General features: G+C 38.3%; 1 protein-coding gene across 3 annotated transcripts in view; it reads left to right on the top strand.

Moving 5' to 3' along the window:
* Positions 1–22939, top strand: part of LOC110975725 (putative RNA polymerase II nuclear localization protein SLC7A6OS) — a 32834-nt gene extending 9895 nt beyond the window's left edge. Inside the window, exons 1-4 of one of the 3 annotated variants that reach the window (XM_087137719.1) lie at positions 5259–5365; positions 12085–12495; positions 16707–17028; positions 17252–22939. In XM_087137719.1, coding sequence (XP_086993845.1) covers positions 5345–5365; positions 12085–12495; positions 16707–17028; positions 17252–17415 — 918 coding nt within the window. In that variant the 5' untranslated portion in view covers positions 5259–5344 and the 3' untranslated portion in view covers positions 17416–22939. Of the gene's footprint in view, positions 1–5258; positions 5366–12084; positions 12496–16706; positions 17029–17251 lie in introns of those variants that run through there. The other 2 variants (XM_022228445.2, XM_022228444.2) reach the window with 2 other exon arrangements.
* The last annotated feature ends 638 nt before the right edge of the window (positions 22940–23577 follow it).

Genomic DNA, 23577 nt, shown 5'->3' with positions numbered 1-23577 from the left:
TTTCATGTACGGTACCTCCTACAGTACGTGTTCTGTGTTGGTTTTACCTACATGTTCAGCTCAATGCCTCATTTTTACTTACAAAAAAACCCATTGGTTTACCGCACATTGTTGGATTCAGAAAGATTTTGGAATGGTTAACCTTTATATTTTATTGTGAGAATATGTGGCTCGATACATACATACATGTACATACACTGCACCATGGGTTGCAATATGGGGTTGCCATCAATAAATAACAATATAAATTTAAAAGAACTATTTTTTACTTCGTATTAAACATTAAAAGCAACCGAGAAAGTGCCTTTTTTTTACAGCAAAAACAGATTACCTTTGGCTTTTACATTTGCAAATAAAGTAGGCGTGCATCTTGAATGCACCAACCATCCATGCACTGATGCTGTGCATCATTCAGATGGTCATGTGACTAATAAGAACTTCAAAATTCCAAGTTGCATTTGTGCTTCCCTCCCAAGAACTCCTTGCTTATTTGGAAAGAGAATCAATATCATATCGGTGTTTTTTTTTTTTGGCCAAAGACCTGCCGAGACGTCCCTGAAGGGCGAGGATTGCAATTCATATCACCAGGAACGCTAGGAAGGACAGGGCAGATTCAATTTCTGCTTGAGTACCCCGCGATAAAGCCGAGACGTTCGTTACCTGCCGCAGGTTGCCGGCTTCCCTGGGAGAACATTTCCACCAGCACTCAGCTGGAGATGTGGAACTCTTGCAGACACCCCGGTGTAATCTCAAACACTTCTTGTGAAATTTGCATCAGTGCGGCTTGTGGGAGTCTGTGAAATATGCTGGGGTGTAGGGGCCTACACAGTTTGTTTACCAATGGGCATAGCTCTGTGTTTAAAATCCTGCCATCAATTTTGTCGAGCCAAAATTGTCCACTGACTTTCTGAATGTTAAAAATTGCATAACGTACATACTGCAGCAAAGTCATTTTGTATCAGTTGCTGATTACTTGGGGGGGACAGTGACCCACACATATTTTTTTGTTTCCAAGTTAGGGATTTTAGACAACACAATATTGTTGGTACATGTACATGCAATTGCCAGCGTGTAAGTGTGACATGTACTTGTAGCATTATTGTCTTTGATGAATGGCCTTTTAGAAGTAAGTGACGAAGGAAAATGTTTGAAAACTTACATGTACTGTACAAATTTATTGTAAGAAATCTTGGCTTACATGTTGTCCTGAGTGCTGGTTTTTTTTTTTTTATATATACCGGGATATAAGATGGACATGTTACTGCGTGATATTGCATCATAGGACATCAGAAGTGCTTACCGAAGAAAAAACAAATTTCAAAATGCAAAATTTGGGCTTTTAATTGCCTTGCTAGAATACCAGTACATGTACCGGTATGTGTATGTTCTACTTTCTGTCGAGGAAAGCATAAGTTGGATCAAATGTTTGTGAGCACCTACATGTACATACCGGTACATGTACATGTAAGCTGGAAAGATTAGTGAAATGTACATGTACATGTATACCATAGTTTATAAATGTACATGTACTTAGGGTCAAGATGGTGTTTGCTGTGGAAACACGTGTGAGATACCCAACATATTTCACCTGCTCAGAGACAGTGATGCCATCTATTTTGGTTTCCCCTGGTTCTCCGTCTGGCAGACAGATTTAACACACGAGTGAATAACATTCATTTTTAGCAAGGAGTTTGTGGTCCGATAAAGTCAGGTTTAATGTAGTGTGAACTGTGACCACATTAGTAGGAGACAGATGGCAAAGACTTGAATAACTACTTTCTCCATAAAAGAAGGAATTGGGCCAATTAATGAGGTACATGTATTGTAACTGACGTGATGTTTGCTTAAATGTATCTCTTCAGAGGGGGCTGTGGAGGGATGGGATTTGTATTGTTCAAAGGGGTGGTTTGGCTGGACTTATATACACAATGTACATGTATGTTTGTAAATGGCACAGCTCTCGTACATTGTACATGTATCTCTTTGATGTTAATATTTGAAACATTTGCGTGTGCTGTTTGACTAAAACGCCACCATGCAGCGTCTAGTGAAAGCAACAATATCTTTAACTGATGCATTCATGGTTTTGTGCATGTGTGGCAGAGGGCTCCTGATGAGATAATTGTGTGTTTGCAGTATTGCCTTGCACAGGTCATCAGAGCTGGGTTAATGTTATGCAGATCAAGTGCAGATCAACCTGTGACAAGATTTATGTTCACATGGTACTGAGTTGCACACATAATGCACGTTTGTGAAAAGAATGGTCTTACGCGTTTGTGAAATTTAAAGGATGTGAACCCTTGTCCTCCAAAAGACCCCTCAAATTCCATGTAGAGGTTTTGGAGAGTTCAGCTGGATCCAAAAAGGTACCATACACTGCATTCATCTGAACCAGTACTTCCATCAACACAGTGGCGGAACCTGCCTGTACCACTTGCATGATAAAGAAAGAAAAATTGCCACTGGGGCACTGGTTTTCTGCACCATGGAAAATTCAAAAGTTTCCATGCAGAAATGCCTTGGGGATCACCGTAGCTCTATGGTATGTACCATGAATGGAAGGCTAGTGAACAGATATGAGTATATCATACAAAGTATGGGGCGAGTTTTTGTTTTCTTGGCATGTTCAGTAACGAGGGACACAAGTAAACTTACCATTTTCAAGGTTAACATTTAGACAAACTTGCACCTCAAGCAACAGCAGGGGGTGGAATAGTAACTTGTACCGGTATGTTTCTTTCATCATGGAGAAATATAACTGCTTTCCATTGTGTGACATGTTTTGACACCATGGCTCATTAGTGATGTGTTGACAGAGCTTCTGGGATACATTGTCCTACTGGAATTACATCTTGTGAAAGTAGGGTGGTGGAAGCCGAGGTCTACATGTACCAGGAGGTTTTCCAAGGGGGAAGGGTCTTAAATCAAAACATTAATTAGAATACTGTTCTTGGTACAGTACTTTATGAATTGGGAAGTGAAACTTTTGATGACTGCTTTTTCATTTTACTGGCCACTGCCTGACCCAAACTTCATCATTTGGATTTTATGTCTTAGTTTTCAGGATCATTTAACCAAGTCCAATGAAAATTTGTACCAATTATCCCCCCATAACATCACTGAGCATTACTTTGTTAAAAAGAAAAACACTATAGCTAGGGACAGCCAAAGTCATGCATATTTACATGTACATTGTACCATGTGGAAACCCAGGATGCTCCAGAGATGCACAGTATCTCGACGATTCAGTCCAGACTTTCTTCACAATAGAAATTTCTTCCACAACACAATCCCAGCCAGGGCACGTGCACCAGCTGCAATTTCTGCATATTACACGGTACTGCCGCTAAACCCTTTTTTTGAGAAGCTCAAAAGCAAATATTAGATTACCAAACTGGATACGTCAGGTCACTGGTGACTATACATGTAGTACCATGAAAGTATAGACTTATACTTTCAAACCAGGCTTGCACTTGGCAGCATTCCATGAATCAATCATTTGCCTGGTAACACGTAGACAAGTACTGGTGTGGGAACATTTTAGGGTTTTTCCAGAGTTGTTCATGGATATATGTCGCAATCATTCTTTTAACAGGATTTCCCATGGCATATAAATGTATTTATCTCCTTTGATGTCTCTTCATGAATAGTCTCAAACAGATGTTTACTAAATAAACAAAGTGCATGCATGATGAGTTTTGTTTGGTTGATTTCTAAAATAAAAATACCCATATAGAATTATGTGGGATGAAAGGTCAGTCCAAGCAAGGCGATTCATGAAAATACATTATTAGCTGACGAGGATGTCTGTGAAACTACTGAGAAGGGTGTGAGAACATTTCATGCACCAGAGGCAAAAGCTGCCACATCCCTGCGTCACATTTCTCACAGAATAGATGAGGCTGCTGCTTCCAAATTAATAAGAACTGTAAAGGTTGCCATGTCTCCACAGGCCTGTGGTGAATTCTCGTCTCATTGAAGCCTTGCCAAGATTCAGCAACCTCTTCCAGCCAGTCTCTGGGAAAAAAATAACCCGGCTAAGTTCATTACAACGAATGCCATTTTCTGATCCAATCCCTCCACTTAAGGGTGTACATATCTTCTCATAAGTGGATCTAGACCCGGCCCCGAGGTACTGCTTGTTTCATAAAGTAGTCCGCCTGTCTGTCTCGTATGGCTGTTGAGAAAAAAAAAAGGGGGGGTGTCTCTCCTCCCCATCTGACTGAGCTTTGCATGGTCAATTGATGCATCTTGATTCCCACCTCCGGGCCTGATATCTTATGGTGAAAAAAAAGAGTCGTCAGAGTAATCCATGTACATGAGTGGTAGGACCCTCAGGTCTGTTTACTGTTCTCCTTTAATAAAGTGATTTTAATGTGAACTTGGACAGGGGCAGTGAATCCAACACTGACCACAATAATATCTTAATAAGGAGTACATGTACTTGCTGTGCATTGCTAATATATCTTTTTCTTGGGGGGATGGGGGCTTTCTCTCTTTTTGAGAAGTAGGTGACAGATGGTCTGTTTTTTGCAAAGTTTATAATTAATGATTGTTTATTCTGAGCGTGTTTGTTCATGCCTGGAAGATTAATGCAGATTTTTTTCATTCTTAAAAGAAGAGATGACATCCAAGATTTAGGCATACATGTACAAGTATCGTGTCGGAAACATTTACTCAAAATTACAGTGTAGAACTTCCATTTCAAAAACCTCAATATATTTCTGTTTTGGGTATTACTATTAAACTCTTCAGCAGTTAAGGAAGTGAAATATAATTTATTGCATTTATTAAAATGCAGGGGGGTATATGAGCCTATAAAATTGTTTGAAATAGCGTGCTCATGGCAACAGCAGTATTCTGCCCACAGGTGCTCGGAGCGCAATTGTTACTTCCTTCATTAATATTAATACAGCTAAAGGTCATCAGAAATTGAAATTGCCCCAGGCTGTAGAAGAGTGGAACAATAAGTGCGGGTACATTGTACTCTGACGAGAGTTTTTTGAGTCATAGCAGAACAAGTACAATGTTCTAGTACCAGCTACTGCTGCTGGAAAAAGTAATTCACGGCAAGTTTGTGGAGGGATTTATGTCATTAATGCCAGCATATTTCATTTCAACATTCCTGGTACCTACCTGCATGATCATTCGTTCAGATATCCTTTCTACAGAATATACACCTGGTTCTCGAAGGGATATTCTTATTCACTGAAAAGCATATTTCTAATTCACAGAGGTGCCTGTCCATTTAAATGTTGAAGGCAAGCCCTGCCTACATGTACTGTATGTTCATTTTGTTAATGTGGGGTGAAGAAAACTGAGCGATATTGCTGGAAGTAAGAATATGAAACAGGCAAAGGTTCAGGTAATCACTGTTCTCGTACGGTACATGACAACCACAGTCTGTGTCGTTTTTCTATGCTGCATAAGTACGGGTATGTAAGTACATGTACATGGTAGTACAATGTACAATAAGCTCAGACTACTACGTATACACGTACATTTGTACCCTACAGCTTAGCACAGCAGCGGGGATCTTCGAGGGACTCCAGAAGCAAAATTCCCAGGGTTCTGATCTTGTTTGTCCATTATTCTGTTTGCTTGATTACACCAAGCACTGCATCAGTGCCTCGTCTGGCTCATGCTAAAAAGGTTATGTTCAGAAGAATGGCACTCTGGGACAGCTTGCGCTAGTAATCATTTGTGGTTACTTACCGTGCATTTTGCTGTTCATCATTATGCCTTACAGTGTAGTTTTGTGGCAGCTGGTATAAAATTTTTCAGAGATAAGTTTTTCACACATAAAATGTACATGTATCAGTAGTCTCTGGATTGTTTGCTTTTTACATGTACTTGTCCTATCTCTTTTGAAATTATGACATTTGTAGTAGGGACATGTATGCACAAATTAAGGTGTCGTGATTGTTATGAGTTTATTGCTAGCAGGGCTGCTTGCTACTTGAAGTTCAATTATGTTCAATGACTTTTCGTGGTAGGTTACACAGGCACACATCAGTAAGTGTTCAGAGAAAGCCTTAATGGATGTCAGTCCTTCGAGGATGGACACTGGTGAAGCAACTGCTTCAGATTTTACAGGGACTTTCAAATAAAGTAGCCATCAAAAGGCCCAAATGATTGTCTAAAAGATTTTGGGCAGGAAAACAAGTATTTAGTACATTGTAGCTTTTTACCTGATTGCCGGTGAAATTGACAGTCTTTGAATGCATTTGCGTCATTGATAAACTCTGAAAAAGGCGCTTTTGAATTTTAAGCAGTACAGTACCTTGGTGTAGGCCTACAATTTTTGTGTGCTCTCCAAATCTTATAGACATCTCTGTCACCAAGGCAAATGGCATAATGACCTCTTTAGTTCCTTGGAAATTTATAAAACTTCAAACATGTAAAAAGAACAAACAAATGAAACAAAAAAGAATTTGTATTTAGCTTCGTTAGCTGCCCTGTCAGGCTTGAGCTGTTTATCAAGAGCAAACATTTCATTTAAGATGAAACCTCTCTCTCTGGCTTCTGTGTCAAGGTCAGATACTCAGACTACATGTACCTGCCCTTTGCCATCATTCAATTTGTCTCTGCATGCAACAAATCATCCCACCTGGTCAGGATAAACCAGGGATCAAATTTTACCACCTTGGGATTCAGATAAATTGATAGGAATTTTTCATTTGGGGAATACATATCAGCTATACATCAACATACACTTGTACGGTACATTCTGTAGGTGTGTAATATTTTTATGTGCAATGGCACATTGGGTTTTGTACATGTGCATGTATTCTCGGTATGTATAGACACTGTGTATGAATGGTTATCAATTAAGCAATGGATAACCATTCATTTATGCATTTGAATCTCTAAAATGAGATAAAATTAAGAAATTGTTAAAATTACCTCTCCAACGCAAAGTACATCATAAAATACGTGTACCAGTACATGGTGTATGAAAAATTTGAAATGTACTTCCACGATTTGAACTGCTGCTCAACAGTGTGTGCCAGTACATGTACATGTAGGTTCTAAAGTGTATGACAGAGAATAATCTACATCCTTCCTATTTAATTAACCATTCCTTCCTTTCCCTACAGCCATACCCAACTTGTATAATTGCGATTACTGCGCGTATGTATTGTACATATATACATGTAAACCCACAATGAAAAGGCGTAACAAGTTAACAACCAATATGGTTTCAGATTTCACCAGTGGTTACCATCACAAGTGCTTTAAATTGGAGAACAGCTGTGGCTCTATGCTTAAACCCAACATAATGTTTCAGTTGGCCCCCAAGAAGATTGTAAAGTAGTGAATAATAAGCACATTTAGACAACAACGCTGCAAAAATCACTCCTACCGTGTACATTAATTCTGTCTCTACAATGCTGAACCACCTTTGTACATGTACATGTCTGAGTCAAGGCTGATGTTCAGGTTCAGTGAGGGGCTAGTGGCGTGTCAAGGCAGGAAAGCAGGCCAGGTCCTTTTTGGATGCCTGGTCAGCCCTCAGTGAATGACGCATGGATGGAACCTGGAACGAAATAAATCATCTGACTAGTGTGACAATCCCTGCTCCTCAAGGTTCTCCCCCATCAGCACCATGGCAACTGGCGAAAGATTGCAAGCATCCCACTAGCATGTTTACACTGATGTATTCTTAAAGTGAAAGAAGCTACATACAGTATGTATGCTATTTTGAGTTCCAGTTTTCATCAGTTCCCACTTGATGGGAACTGATGGCATTCTACTGGTACTTAAAGAGACAGGAGCCTCTTTGATGTTAAAGCCAGAAGTTGAATCTGCCTGCCTCCCAGCCTACTGCCCATATTTTTCCCAAGGTCAAAACTGTAAATCCTGAGCCTTTAGTTCTCTGCCCAGACTGCCAGGCTTCCAGTCTTATTTAGTAATAGGAATTGTTAATTCTCTTGCACAATCTGTGTTGGATTTACTTTTATGGGTGTTGTGTATAGAATATAAAGACTTCTGTATTGGGGCAGTACAACCGTCAGTAAATCACATGTACACATGTGCATGTACCTGTACATGTAGGTCAAAGGTTCCACTACATGCTTGCTTGATGGTAATTTAAGGGTCCGAACAAACATCCTTTCTATCAAAATTGTGTTGTAATTCTTTATGGCTCTCCATATTTCAGTTTAGTTTGCTACCTGCTGTATGTACCGGTACATGTACATGTGTGTATGGGCACTGTTAGTTTCTTTAGGGTGGTAAAAGGGGCTTTATTCTCATCATTTGTTCTCATGGATTTCAATGTACATGTAGAAACCCTACATTAATGGCAGTAAAGCTTGGAGCACTTCATTCATTATACATGTGGGTAACATTTTTGAGTTGTTACTGAATGTTGTATATTTTACTAGAATCCATTTACATTAAAAATTCTGACTTTTCTTAGTGGTGCTAAGGTCCCTCAACCCAATCAGACAAAACAGAAATTGTGAGAGGAGGCAAGTGGTATTCCCAGTGGGAAGCTTTCATTTGAGATGGGCAGTCTACGTGTACTGGGCCTTCGTCAAGCCAAGACAATACCGTTACTTTAATAAGAGATGATAACCTGGGTTGTGGTAGTGATAACGGCAATCATTGCAGGCAGTGGATGGAAGTCGCACATGAGATGCCATGCATTGACAGTGTAATTCATCACAAAAGCAGTGGACAAAATAGGATGTGATTAGGACTTCATTATGGGTAGAAGAGAGAGAGAATTTCAATTGCTTTTAATTTCGCTTTGCTATTACAAATGAAAGACTGGCACCATTTATAATTTTCAGATTCAGTGGTTTCATCATTGTCTATCCATCAGGGCACCCATGATGCTGTGAAGCAAAGAAAGTAACGTCGAACATTAATTACATTTTTGTTCCTCTGTGGTTCAGTACATGTACATGTACATGTATGTAATTTGCTAATAACATTTATCACAAAGTGGAATGATATGTAGTTTATTAATTGTTATTTCATAGAAGTATTAACAGGTGTATTTTGATAATTAATTTAATATCCATGGGAGAGGACATTTTCATTACTTGTGGGTTGCACATTTGCATGACATTTGAAAATCTTGATGATGGTGATGTTTTTCGTCCTTCAGACCCTATGCAATTATTGATGCATTTGTACCTAAGAGCTTATTTTGGTTGCCAGGTGTAGTTACTGTACATGTATGTTTAAAAAAAGGCTGGAACTGTTTGCATGCCTCATAAATTTCTTGTATTGGGACATACCAAAAAGATGGATGTTGTCTGACATTAAGACAATCAATATTTTTGCTGTCTGTCATAAATGAGACATGTGTTCATGTACATGTACATGTACACTGTATCAAGCATTTAGATCGCATTTACGAATCCTTCGTTCAATCGCAGATTCCCCATAGTGCTCTCGATTGTCCCAATCTTGAGGGCTTGTCTGTCTGAAAGGTTCACTGAGCGGTTAATGACATTCCAAGGTGATCACTGATGGATAATGACAGTTCCCAGTTACCGTGGGGACAATGCGCAGTACCTGCGTGAAACCTATTGACACTTTGTGCACAGGTGGACCGTGAGAGATACATGTACATTTGTAAATCCGAGGGACACTCTCTGAAAAATGTGACGCTCAGGCAACCGTGGCGTAGCCTTTCATCTCCTCTCCAGGGAAGAAAAACGTCGCAGCCATCACACGATACAATATCGGCATCCTTCGTCAAAACACCTTCAAGAGAGATTGTTTCGGTTCGTGGTATCAGCCAAGGAAATGAATACAGTCAATAATTCTCCAGTGCACAGTTACTTTGTTTCATTCCTATATCACAATACAAGAAATGTGCCTGATATCCGATGCCTAACTAGAAACAAACACAGCCGTATTAATCTCCTTGAAATATTGGCTCGAGCACCTGCAAGTTTACTGTTACATGTGAACATCACAACAGGAACATTAAATTTCTTGAGAGGAAATACATGTAAACCAGACTGATTTCCTAGCTCAATTTTAAGGAAGGAGATTGTTGAAGATTTACCCCCAATGAAACATAGCAGATGTTTTTGTTCTATTTTTTTTGGTAGCTGTTTAGTTTCGTCCTACATGTAGTTATTAGCTTCTCAGCTCTGTCATCTACTGGTACCATTTTTGTGTATATGTATTGCTTATTGTCTTGTTTTCCACCGAGTTTAGCCTAACAAGCTAAATTGTTTATTTCCTGCTTGCATGTACAAGTGTAGCAGTTCAAGTATACTGCATAGTATGGTGTAAATTGGGTTCATATTAAGGGGTGCTTGCATGCAACCCCTGAGAATGCTGGTAAAACTGCCGCTGCCGCTTTAACTTCCTGATTAAGACCTCTCGCACTGATGAGAGATGCAGTGGTACGGTATCATCCAATGCATCTTTGATTTGGCTCCCCCCCCATGTGAAGGATTTGATGTACCCTACCCAGCCAGCGTGCGAGAGAACACCCACTCGCCTCAATTATCCCTACTGTAACCTTCACACTTCCAGCCATCTGCCAAGGCATTTGATATTTCAAAGGGTGATCGTGAATCCAGTGTTTCCACCTCATACTAGTACATGCACTGGAATTAACTGTTTGTGTATCATTATTTACGGGATTTGATGAAGCGTTTGTACGTGGCAGTAATGAGGTGTTGATACTCCTTGACCTGATAGTCGGTTGATATACATGTATATAATTTAGTATGGGGTTGGTTTTTTTTTTTCATTTACAAGCGTACTTCATTTGACCTTGCAATTTTGGATGGAAGGACAGAAAAAAATTAAATACAACCAGTGCACTTTTCAGTAGAGTTAATTGAAGTGACACAGATTGTAGAGTAGAGGGCTCATATTGCCATCTTGGCCTTCAAGTGTATATTTATTAAGGGTGAGAATTAAAATTTAATTTGAAAAACATTTGGAAAACTTTCTCATTCCGTTTAAATGCTTAGTCAACACTTTACAGAGGCCACCACTGCCTACCTCAGTTTTTCATATGCATAATTATATAATTCAACAATGCACATGGTCCAACTAATGTAAAAATGTAGGATTTTACATAGCCATTCAAAACAAGTGATGTGTATTGTTTTAGAATCCACTTTTTTTCAAGTAGTGCATGGATGCCGAAATGGAAAAGTGTTCTGAAAATCAGATCGCATTTTACAGGCATCGTTTACCATAAAAAACTGAACTCAAAACGTCAAGCCTCTAAAAGGGGCAGTTCTGTTTAAATGCTTTGGAAAATCTGTAAACGGCTTTGGAACTTGTTTCGTTTAAAAGTTTAAACTTGTAAACATCCAACCCTTGGTATTTAAAATATTGTTTTAAAATAAAAACAGAGGAGACTGTGTCTGGTTTTAGCAGTGGCGTATATCCAGCTTTTGTTTCAGGAGGACAAATTCAAAAGCAAACACACTTTCATGCCCATTCAACATGATGATGAGAGAGAAAATATAGTCTTTTTAGTTGAGAAATAAATATACCAATTAGTTTCTTTCCTACTCGCCTATAAAGTATTCTCAGTTGGGAAAAAACTTTTTAAAAGTTTGAAAAAATCCATAAGGGGGGCACTGCCCCCTCCCCGATAAGCCACTGGGTTTTATACATGAGATAAGAGTACTTTTCCCGAATTAATAGGGTCTGTTTGTTTAAACGCTCCCACAAGAACATGGTGATAAAAACACATCGTAATTATTAGTTATTGTTTCTTTTTTATCGTAATCCTACTTAAATATTTGCAGGAAAAATAAATTGCTCACCACTTTTGCATGCTCTGCAAAAACATAATGGAGCGATATTGCAATGAACTCATTTGATTTGGATACGTGTGCATGTATGCGTATGGGGGAATTGTTCACTAAAGTCCAGACCCAGCATCTTACTTGTGAAGAGAGGCACCTGAAATACATGTGTGATGAGCAGTTCATTTGTTTGTCCTTGGCAAAGACTTGCAAATTGATTGGAAAATTGATCCAGTGCTAGAGAGGCACTGAAGATCATACAGGGTACAGTGCAATAACCAGAGTCCTGAACATGGTTTTTAATTTGAGTTTCCTGCTCTCATGTTGTTTGCAGGATGAGCCAATTGCCCAGCAGATTGAAGAGGCCATTAAGAAAGCCACACAGAAACCAGCCATCACCTCCTCCAAGCCCACAAAGTCTATCACGAAGTCCAAGTCATCCAAGTCCAAGTCCCGGGAGAAGTCCCGCAGCATCCAGCAGAAGGTTTCGCAGACACGCCGATTCCAGATACTGTCTAGCCACCGGGGAATTGACCTGAATGAACTGGACACCTTGTCCAAGAACCCGCCGGCCAAAAAGACTGCCCCCGTCAAACGGACGCCCTCAAAACTAAAACTTTGGAACCGCATGAAAAAGGCGGCTCCGGCCACTGACACATCTGTCGAGGATGAAGCAAAGAAACTGTTCTGTTTGTATGACGTTGCACAGGATGAGGGAGTACCCACAACCAACGGCCAATCACAGGTAACTTCACACACACTACATGTACGTGTGTGCATGTATATTTTGTAAGGAGCTTTTCTGTGTGCAATGTTGTACATGTATTCGAGTTCATCACAAGTCATTCAGTCTTAAGCCAATTCACAAGCTATTTAAATGAACTGTGACAAAAGCATTCCTTTGTCGTTATTCCCCCTGTTACTGAAGATTGGCCTTGTGAAGGGGCTTGTGATGGACTCGAAAACAACTCTGTCTGTTGGCTATTTTCTTCTAATCATAATAAACAAGTTTCTGATTGGTTTTCTTGAAGAAAACTGGCATCCTGAGGTTTACAGTTGTAGAGAAATCCGTGGAGACTTTAATTACATGTAGCATGAGGTAAATGCTAGGGCCTGGGTTTTTTGTTTCACATGTATCAAGATCATAATCAGTGGTCTGTCATTGGTTCACTGACACCAGTACCCACCTTACATGTTCCAGGACATGTACAGTAATATATGAAACGAATCAGCATTGGGACCACTAATTTGAGATTTAGATCCATGTGAAAAAAACAGCCCTTAGAGTGTCAGAGTGTACAGTTTTCAAGAAATGCTGGAACCATAATCCAGCTAATAGTTTTGATGTGATTTGAAGATTGATTCAAGTTCTACGGGTACATGCATGGGAGAGAGAGTGCAGAGGGGTGTATACATATAGATCAATTTATTGGGTACATGTACTTAGTAAAGGTCTCTCTCCAATGACCTCACTTCCTACAGATTGCCACGAGCATCGGGATTTTTGACTTCAAATTTTCATGACATGCATCGGCTGCTCTGTATTTCAAAGATATTTGGATCAACGTGCGTGCAAGTATAGAACATAAAGATTGCATACCAAGTGCAGAAGCACCTGTTGGCGATGATACACAGTTGTAATTTTCCTACATACAGTAGATGGCGTCCAGTGAGAATAATCTATTGGATTTGGATACACGATCTATACAGGCAGAAGTGAACAGTTTGAAATCTCTTTTCCACATTTAATGGCTTCTTTGAAATTATAATAAACCTTACAATGTGTGTTCCTGACATTCAGTTGCAAGGTCAACTTGGGTCCCAAGTTGAAAGGTACATTGTACATTGTACATGTATATGTAGATGGAGTGATATATCATGAGACAGGGTGGGCTAAGGTCTTGAGTTCAGATTTTTGCCATCTAGGTGTGTATGTAGGTTTACTTTTCAATGATATTACCCCCAGGGCTTGAGAAAATTCGTATTAAAATTAGAGTATTCGACATTGTTACCATAAAGCAGACAGGTTAATTGCCATTGATTGTGTTCGAGTCTTAAATTTCTAAGTTGGACCAAACATTTTTGACTAGGAATGGTTCGATTCTCAGCCTGCCTTATCGTGCATTGTGACTTACATGTACATCGTACATGTCAGTGCAAGTCCTCAAATTGACAGCAATTGGATTTTCCTGATTGTTGGGGGGACAACTACCTGTACAGCAGCAAAGACTGCAAGCTGGTCGATAGAATTATCCCTGTTCATGGCCCCATGGCATTTCCTGAGCATATTCATGTAGGTTTTGCCGCCAAGCCCCCCTTACAATAAAATATGCAATGCGGACAGTGACTGGATGGTACAAGTGCTGATTAGCAGACAGTAGGGAGCCCATGAGTCCAGAGGCACTAAGCGATGCTTAATAAATTGGGTTATTTAACACGCTTGAAGAATTTGCAGCAGTGCTTTGCATGCCATCATCCATGCTTTCAGATTATGTGGAAAACAGAAAAAACAAACTCTTTTCCACTTTAAATCAATGTTAGATTGAAAGTACTCTTCAGTTTGTGTTACCTAGCAGATTCAAAACATTGCAGATTGAAAGAAAAATAAAGTTCAAGTCTTGATTAAATTCTGGTGTTTTGTCTATGTGAACTCTTGGCAAAACTTGTGTGAAAAAAATGAGCCTTCAACCTGTCTTCAGTTGTCGTCCAATAGATGGCACGTGCACTGTACGGTACATGTACAGTACAGAATAAGACACAGATTTTTAGCTGTCTTCCAGTGGTCAAATAGTTTATTCTAAGAAGGCTCGGCTAAAACATTCCAGGTAAAATGAAGCCCCCAAAGGTGCTTTTTGAAATTTTGTGGTACCTTTCATACTACTGAGGTGTACCTGTACATGTATTAGTATGTCGTCATAATTCAGTTTAAACTCAGAATCACAATATATTTCATCCTGTTTTGCAGAAAATAAGAGTTGATTTAAAAGATTGATTTCTTTCTGGTAAAATGTGAGTATCTGAAACCACACTGATCCTTTCTTCTACAATTGCTGCACATTGAAAGTTAAAGATTTTTATTCTCTATCAGCTAGGGTCCTTCATGTTTGAACTCAACAACAACAACAAACTACCCAAATCTATTTGTTCATTATATATATAAAAAAAATAAAGAAATCTGTTATCACTGCACAAGGCAAAGCCATGAATTTCATTGATCACATGCAATATCTAGAGCAACTGTGAAACTTGAGTGGCCTAAGCTATGGAGTTCAGTAGAATTATCCTTGAAAAATATTGCCAGTCTTTCTGTTTTCAAGCATAAACATGAATATAAATTGTTGAATGATTACTGTATCTTGTAAATAACTAAGTTCTGTTGTTTTTTTCATGGTGTTACAGGTCAGTATTAATGATTATATATTGTACATGTGTGTATAGTACTTCCTACTCACTTTTCATTACTATGGTTAATTGTGTTTTGTAACTAACTGTGATATGGTAAGTATGAATACATAACATGGGGTTTCTACTCGACAAGCTACATGTATACTTTTTAGAGGCCTCCATCCACTATAGTACTGTATTATACATGTAAATAAAGTAAAAGTGAGGTGAAAGTGAACTGACCAGGTCTGTGAGGTACTGTACATAATAAACAACGGAGTGATGGAGACGGTCAGTAAACCAATCCTTAGTTTTGCTTTGGGGTAGGACTTTAAACACTCATTGATGATGGAAATGTACCTTAGTTTTCAAACAGGTTTTTTTTGTTGTTTTTTGGAAGAGTTACAAAGTTTACAAGTACTATATGAACATGTATACATGTACATGTAGTAGGATGAAATGGAGGCAGCTCGTTAGTGGTTCTCAGGAGATTTTTGCTAAGCATACCGGTACAAGTACAGATTTGCTAAGTAGTATCCTCTACAGGTACATGTACTTAGCATCACCATAAAATTAAGCTTCAACTTTGGAATGTACATGTACCTGTACTTGCTTTAATCGGAGGCATCATCATTTATTACACTCTGTGTTATGACAAGCCGTCAGACTGTCAGTCTCAATGTCACGAAGGAATTTTTAAAGCAACAATCAAATGTCTGTCTTCAGTGTCGAGTCACATCAAGTCACATAAGCTGAAATTGTGTTTGGGGTTTTTCAGTTCGTGTCCGAGATCAGAAGTGATAAATGTGTGGGTATGTGCTTAGAGTAATATACAAAGGTGTTCCTAATTAGATGCAGTATTTTTCACAAGATATTTCGACGGCGTGCTTGCATATAGGAGGGTTTGGTGTACGTACATTTACATCTGCACAATTATTGAATTGTTGCTTTGTAATTGTACATGTATAGTGAGAGAAAAATCAACTTCTAAAGGCCAGTTTCTTCTTTTAACAAGTGTGAAAATGAAGCAAACTTGACCATGCCAAACATTCTCAGTGAAATTCACTTGTTGAAAAGTGCTCAACTTTTGTGACTGTGCAGTGTGACTTTTGATCTGATGTTACAAATTTGCGTTTGTGTTCCCTTTTCCTTGAAGTACATGTATGAACCAGCCTTAAATGTGACTAGCATGGATACATGTACGTACTCTTAAAACTGGACATTTTCTTACTTGTAAGTTTTTAAAATATTGTTGAGCCTTCAAAATCTGCAGTGCACAAACTTGCAGTGCACAAACCTTTTCTGAAAACTTTGTCTCTGTATTTCATGCGGACCATAATTATAGCGTTCTCGTGAAAATTAATGACTTCTTAAAGAAAGCCAACCGGTGTCAAAATCATAAAAATTGATACTGTTTTATCTGTTTTGATACAACACAAAAAACATTATTTCACATACTTTGGGTATGTATTATGCAAAAGGTGTCATTCTTAAATTGGTAAGCTAGTGATGCAGAGTTAAGCCAGCTATTTAACCAGGTGAAGCTCATTGAATAATTTGTTATCTCATTAGGCAGCATGTAAATCACCTGACAAGAAGAGCCCCCCTAACCCTGATGTCATCCTCTGCAATTCCGTTCAGATGGTGCGGGAGAAACTGGTCCTTGATGACCAGGCTAAAGAATCTGACTATGTCTACGACCTGTACTACATTGAAGATGGGCAGCTGGATATGAACGGGGCACTGGCGATGGGTGGAGCTGATCAGGAACTCTTCCTTGAGTACCTGGTGTCTCAGGAGGAGGAGGAATTTGAAGAGACATATGACGATGACAGTGACAGCAATGATGAGAACAACTGGAGGAATGAATATCCAGAGGATGAACCTGATAAAAGTTAGTTCACAAACGTTTGCAGAAATGTATTGTAAAGAGCAAAATGGCTTTCTAAAAATCACGCAATGCATGAAATACATGTAATCTTGTTTAGAAAAAATCATGTAGGAACCAGTTGATAGAAAACCAGACGTTTACTCATTGCACTTCAGAGTTAACAGAAAGATAACTGTGAAATCTTATATCTTAACCCAAGAGGTTTGTGAAATATTTGTTCCTGCAGGGCACCTTGACCTGTTTGATGAGCTGATAGATGATTATTGTTACGGCGACCAGTCTAGCGATGAAGACTTCGGCCAGTACTCAGATATCAAGAAGAAAACGGGCAAGAGGGCACTGAATTACAATGCCTACGAGAGTGATGATGACCTAGGCTGTTACTCTTGAACAGGGTACCAAGCAGTCTGGCAGGATTTGTGGGAAAAGGACGGCACTTAAATGGTTGCCAAGGAGTTTGCTTCAAAGCTCAGATCTGGTAACCATGGCAGCGAGTAGCCAAAAGATTATCATTTCAGAATTGTTATATTCTCCCACACATTTTCAGGTAGTGATTTTTCTTTTTATAATTGGAAAAGCAATCACATTGTTACAAACAAATTTCCAGTTCCCATTCTCAAGGATGTACATGTACGAAAAGTGTTTTAAAACAAGTACCGGTACATGGAATTTGCAATATCTATCAACATTTTTGAAAATTTGCAGCATCATCAGTTTTGTAATACATATACATGTAGATGCACATGCCTTCCAAGTAGGACACTTCACTGATGTGAAACCACACTCGGAGAAAGGGTAGACGTATACTGAGGTACGCGATGTACATGTATTTTTACCAACCCACTCCGCGTAAAAGAGAGATACACCCGGCGCTTACGTAAAGATTGTACCGTATATTCCAACGTAAATTGATCGTGCATGCTCAGTGCAACCTGTATCAGGTACACGTGCACTCTTATGTACCTATAACAAGCTGCCACGCAAGGGACTCCGTTGCTGTGTAAGCACACATCTCTTGTTCATATACAGAGCTAATAGGTTGCCAAAATTCAAGCGCACCTCGTGTCTAAAGGATGGGTCATACTTTAGGCAAACACTAAAGCCAAGTGAATTCGACATCACAAAACTTTTGAAGTGAAATTCGGTTATTGAAAGTTTTGCATCTATTGCGAATTCACAGCCTGAATGTTTGATCTGAGATCACAGCTTCGTGCTCGTGTTTGCTTTCACATCAAGTGCGAACCAGCGTTAGGAATGACTGCAGCTTACCCATTCGCATGGTACCACCTCAGCAGTGGCTATTAACTGCAGTTGCCTGATTATGGTGCACTTTGTGCCCACCCTCGGACATTTATGACGAGTCTCCACTGAGATCGTACAGTCGTGAAAACTGGAACTGAAATTGGATACACAGTGGATCAACCATACATACATACATGCAGAGGTGGCTAGCTTGTGTACTGTACATGCACATATCTATCACCAGTGGCCCTATCTGTATGTACTGCTTGCATACAGCGTATTCTTGTAAACCATAAAATTTAATAAAAGTAGTGCAAGTTCATGCACTTCTACGAAGTTCGAAATGAAAAGTTTTGCCCCAGTAACAACTGTATCCCGGTTTATCGATATGTCGTTTCCGGCTCAACTAATCTGTGGATTAATCTCTACTTATAATAGGGTATTTCACTGACCATATCTGAATCATATAGACTGGAAAATGTACACTTATCTCACTTCACCCTTACACTTGAAGAGCAAAAGTAGTTAGCATTTTAGAGTTGTCATCCCAAGACACAAAATATCCAACAGTAAAATTACTGTAATTTGTATCAATGAATGTACTCACAACTATACAACTATAGCCAGAATGTAACAGTTTGAAATTTACACATATGTACAATTTTTCCTCTGTTCGGCATTCATACTTGCAGAACAGTACATGATATCATATCCTCCTAAATTTGAAAATAATGGTCACAATATCCCAACTTGTACGTTGTGCAGATTGCGCTGTTAAATGGTGATACTTACCAAAACATTTAGCAATATGGACTTACCTATTTCTTAAAGAAAATGATACTCTTTGACGAACATTTGAAGGTTTGCATGCTGAAGTGTGAAATGGACGTGTAAAACTATAATGTATAATTACAGTAGTTCTTTGTACCCATTCTCTTCATAAACTTGTTTGGCAGGGTGTTTTTAAGGGCGGCTTGACATTTTAGTTTTTGAACTCTAAGCAGCATAATTTTCCTCCTGAAAATTTTTTTTATCTCTTATACATTTCAAGAAGTAAACATGCCAAATGTACACAGTTGTAATGTCTAAAAATAAACACTGAACATTTCATGTATTTAGCATAATCTTCCACTTTTTTATTAGAGAACCTGTAGATACATGTCTTTTGATCAGAAGTTGTAAGGAAAGAAGTTGTCATTTTCCTTTACTATGCCAAATGCAAAAACATACAGTAACTAGATAGAGGAATGTACACTAAACATTGTGTTTAAGAAGAAAGTTCAAAATCCTTTCCTGAAACTACACTTACCAAAGGGAAAACTTTTACCAGACACAAAACAATTTAAAAGAGCATTTTCATCAACTTAAAGGAGATAGTGAGTTAAGCTTTGACTTCTTCATTAAAAAGTGCTTGTCTTGAACAACTTTGCATTACATTAACAAAAATTGGGACCAGCCAATGTAGGAAAGATTAGCTTCATTGGTTGAGCACCATTTCCAGAAACTGGGCTGTCAGTGCTTCGAATCCTACAGTGTCGTAGTACAGTATTCTTTCCATGCTGGTACCAGTTTTATGTTTACCAGTATAAATACTGCTAAAACTTGAGAATGGGAGTGAGTTCTGTACAGCACTGCTCACTGGTCACATTTTTCCACCAGGATAACAAATGCATACATGTGTATTCAGTTGAACAAAGAGATTATGGACTTGAGACTTCAAAATCTTTTCACTAGATATTACAGTTGCTTGAGCTATAGAACAGTGTTCCAGATATGGCAGGTTCAGTCCCTTTTTATTCAATTTCTTTTGTCAAACTACATTGATTTGCAGCGTGTACCTGATCAATGACTCATTGATTTCCACAAGCATTGTAATTTTAATCAGAACTGTACTGTGCAACTTGTTTTATCTGTAAAATTGGATTGAATCCACTTTGTTCTTCCTTAAAGACTTCTGGTAGTGCATTAACCTGATGCACTTTAATGAAATGTTTATCTCTCTCCTATCACATTTAAAAATAACATGAAGAGAGAGACCAGCATATGAAGGCCCTGAGGTAAAGATAGGGATTGTCAGGTCTGATAATTAATGCCATGCCATACCAAATGCAGATAATTTCTTAACAAGATGAGATTAATTGGCAACATGGTTTAAGCCCTGATCAAGGACAAGAATGTGTGATTGCTGACATAGCTAACTGATTGACAGAGAGCCAAAAAAACAGTTAAGACCTGGCATTATGTAAGTTAGCTTGAAACAAAACATTGCAGAAAAGGGAAAAGGACATCATTACATGTACATGTCTACATGTACTTGGTAGCTGCATGTTGGGCCTGCGTGGGTGGGTTTTGAGAAATGTCAAGCACAATCATGATAGCGGGGTGATATTGACGCAAGTTTCACTTGCCATGCCAGGCCACTTTTACAAAATTTTGAGGAATTCCAACTTCAGATTTATTTTATTAGAACAAATGAATGAGCTGACCGTGGAGAAGCAGTATTCTGGGTCCTTGAAGTCACTGAATCAAATCCTGTAATAGGTCCACAATCCTACCAAATTTTTTCTCATCAAAATCAATTTCACATGTTCATTGTGCATGAATTAATAGTGGTAAAATGGCATTGGAAAATGTGCAGCTTTTTTCGTTGCAAATAGAAAAGTCTCTGTTATCATCAAGGCAACCATCATTGCCCACAAATTATGTTCTTAAATTGAAAACCAAAGTTCGTTTTCAAATGAATTCCAGTACTTCCTTCCTAAAGTGCTCTGTTGAACTGTAGTTGTCTGACGACAGTACTGTATAAATAAGAAGTCAAAATGTAATATTTCAAGTAAGAAACTGGATGCAAGATGTTGGAAAAGAGTTCTCTCTATTTTGTTACCTGGGAAGAGTGACTGATTTTTTTTTAGTGAAGAAATTTCACCACTGTACTTAGGAGATGATATTTTTCTGCATGAGTGTAAATAATTTCAGAAAATGTTTGCATGCTTCTGTCAATGAATCGGTGTCTTAAGTGAAAGTACCAGAGATCTGCCAGTTCAGATTTGTTCCAAAGCATTCAAGTAGAATTGAAGTCCATTTAATCAAGTTCAGTAGATGTTACAGTTTGCCACATTTTGCTTTCTCATTGACATTCGTGTTAAAATGTGCAATATTTGTATATTAAATTCAGACTTTGAATTCAGAAGTACATTTGAAAAGTCTTTGATACTTCACAGAAGTCATAGTTCCACAAGGCTGCAATTATTGTTCTGTACTAATTGAATTAACTGTACTAAAAATTAAGATGTTAAGAAATGGAATTAAGTAGACGTTAACAATTCATGTTTTTTATATCAGACATGGGTTAGTGGGATTGTGAATGCCACCATGGAAAATGTACAGATGGGGTCAAAAACTGAGGGTGCTGTTCAGTGAAATTGTGAGGTTTGTACATAGTGCCAAGACACTGTGGTACCATTTTTGTCTGAAATGCTTACTTCCAAGGGTCAAGTCACATAATGTACATGTGAATGGACTCAACAGAAAGTGTAGTTGTGGTTTGGACCTCCCTAAATGGAACTGGGATGGTACATGTAGTACCTCACCTCATCTGTTGTATTTGTTGCAAGCACAGAGTCTGATCACATAGTGAGAATTCTAAGGTAAACTTAGGATTCTTGACTGCAGTTTTTAAAAAAAATAGTGAAAGAGTATGCATGTACGATGTTCATCTAGAATTTTGTGATACAGCTTGCTTTTCCTTCTCTGATGAGGCTTCAATTGGAATTGAACTGTAATGTATTTATTCAAATTTGTTATTGAACACGAAGGGTAGAGAAGTACATGTAAATGTTCATTTTAATGTCATTCCAAAAATTGTTTTGCACTTGTGTATATATTTTCAGTCGTAGTATCAAGAGTAATCTTAAAGAAGTGCTGTCCTATTTATGCAGTAACCCTTTTGTCATGCTCTTGTTTTCTATTCATAAAATTTACATGTGTAATCATTTATTGTAATATGCATGTTTTGTCTTTAAAATGAATATGTATACACCCATAATATCAGACAAATTTTGTTGAACATTATAATTTAGAGTAAGAATAGTTTGTCCTATTGTATTGTGGAGACTTTTATTCTCTGCAAATCCGCCTGAAGCCTTGTAAATATATATTTTCTTGCCTTGATTATTGACCGTTCCTTTTTGCCTTAAGTAGAAATTAGTTGTATAAATGTAATGGATGTTTGCTGCACAAATGTTACCACTTACGTACATTGATTTTGTTTCTTTTTACAAAGCTGCACATTTAATAACCCACAAGAAGTCTAAGCCTTTTTTTTTAGACTGAATTTCCGATATAGCCAGGCACACCTGTCTCAAAAGCCAAAAAATTCAGAACCAGCTTACATTAGTGCAGGTTGCACAGTATTACAGTAATCGACAAATACTTTACCATGAAGTCATTGTTCTGTGGGCTTATTTGTGACTCAGAGAGTGTCTGTTACAGATAACAAATTGGTTAAATGTATACCCCCTTTTTGTATTTTTTCTTTATTTTTCATCATTTAAAGCTGTTATAAATGTATCAGAGAGGAGTTCAGTATTTTGAGGGAAATACTGCTTTTGTAAAGGGTTTCTTTTTGATGAGTATGAAATAAAGATTGGTGTCGTTTGCAATAAACACTGCATCACGTGCCTTCATGTCTTTTCGATTTTTTTGGAGTTCAGATTACTGGAAAAAGCATTTAAATTGGAACTCATCCTTTCCGCGAGTGTGGCTGATTTTTCTGTAGCTACCTGTAATCAGGTTGAAATTATTTGCGGTTGTGTTTGGGACTTTCTGTACAACTGTTGATGCCAAGTAAATCGAGGGCTGTGGGTCAATAAATAAGTACAAAATCGTGGACCAAATCAGGATTTGTATGCCCCAAAGTTGCTGTTAGAGGGAGTAGAGGTTTATGTACTCATTGATTTTCAAAAAAGGAATAACAATGCTGTTGGAAGTGGCGGGACTGTCAGATTGGGAAGTGCAGTTGAAACGGCGCCCTGGAAAGTGCTGTTTAAACCTTCGAGACAACTTTTGGAGATGATCATCTGTGAAAGGGAATTAAACCTCTATAACCAGTGGATGAGCACTTATAAATTGAACAGAAAATGAATGATTACTCCAACATTCAAGGGAATTGCAAGTATTTTATTTATTTTTTGAGATTTATGATTAATATTTTATTTGGTAAGGATTTTTAAAAATCATTATTTTGTTTGGCTACGGCAAACTATTTGTCATATTTTGTCCCGAGAGGGCGCACGTACAAATGACACACGG

Source organism: Acanthaster planci, linkage group LG06 (assembly GCF_054643075.1).
Source record: "Acanthaster planci isolate LZ-2023a linkage group LG06, COTS_SCS, whole genome shotgun sequence".
NCBI lineage: Eukaryota > Metazoa > Echinodermata > Asteroidea > Valvatida > Acanthasteridae > Acanthaster > Acanthaster planci.
This window is presented reverse-complemented; position numbering and strand designations above follow the sequence as displayed.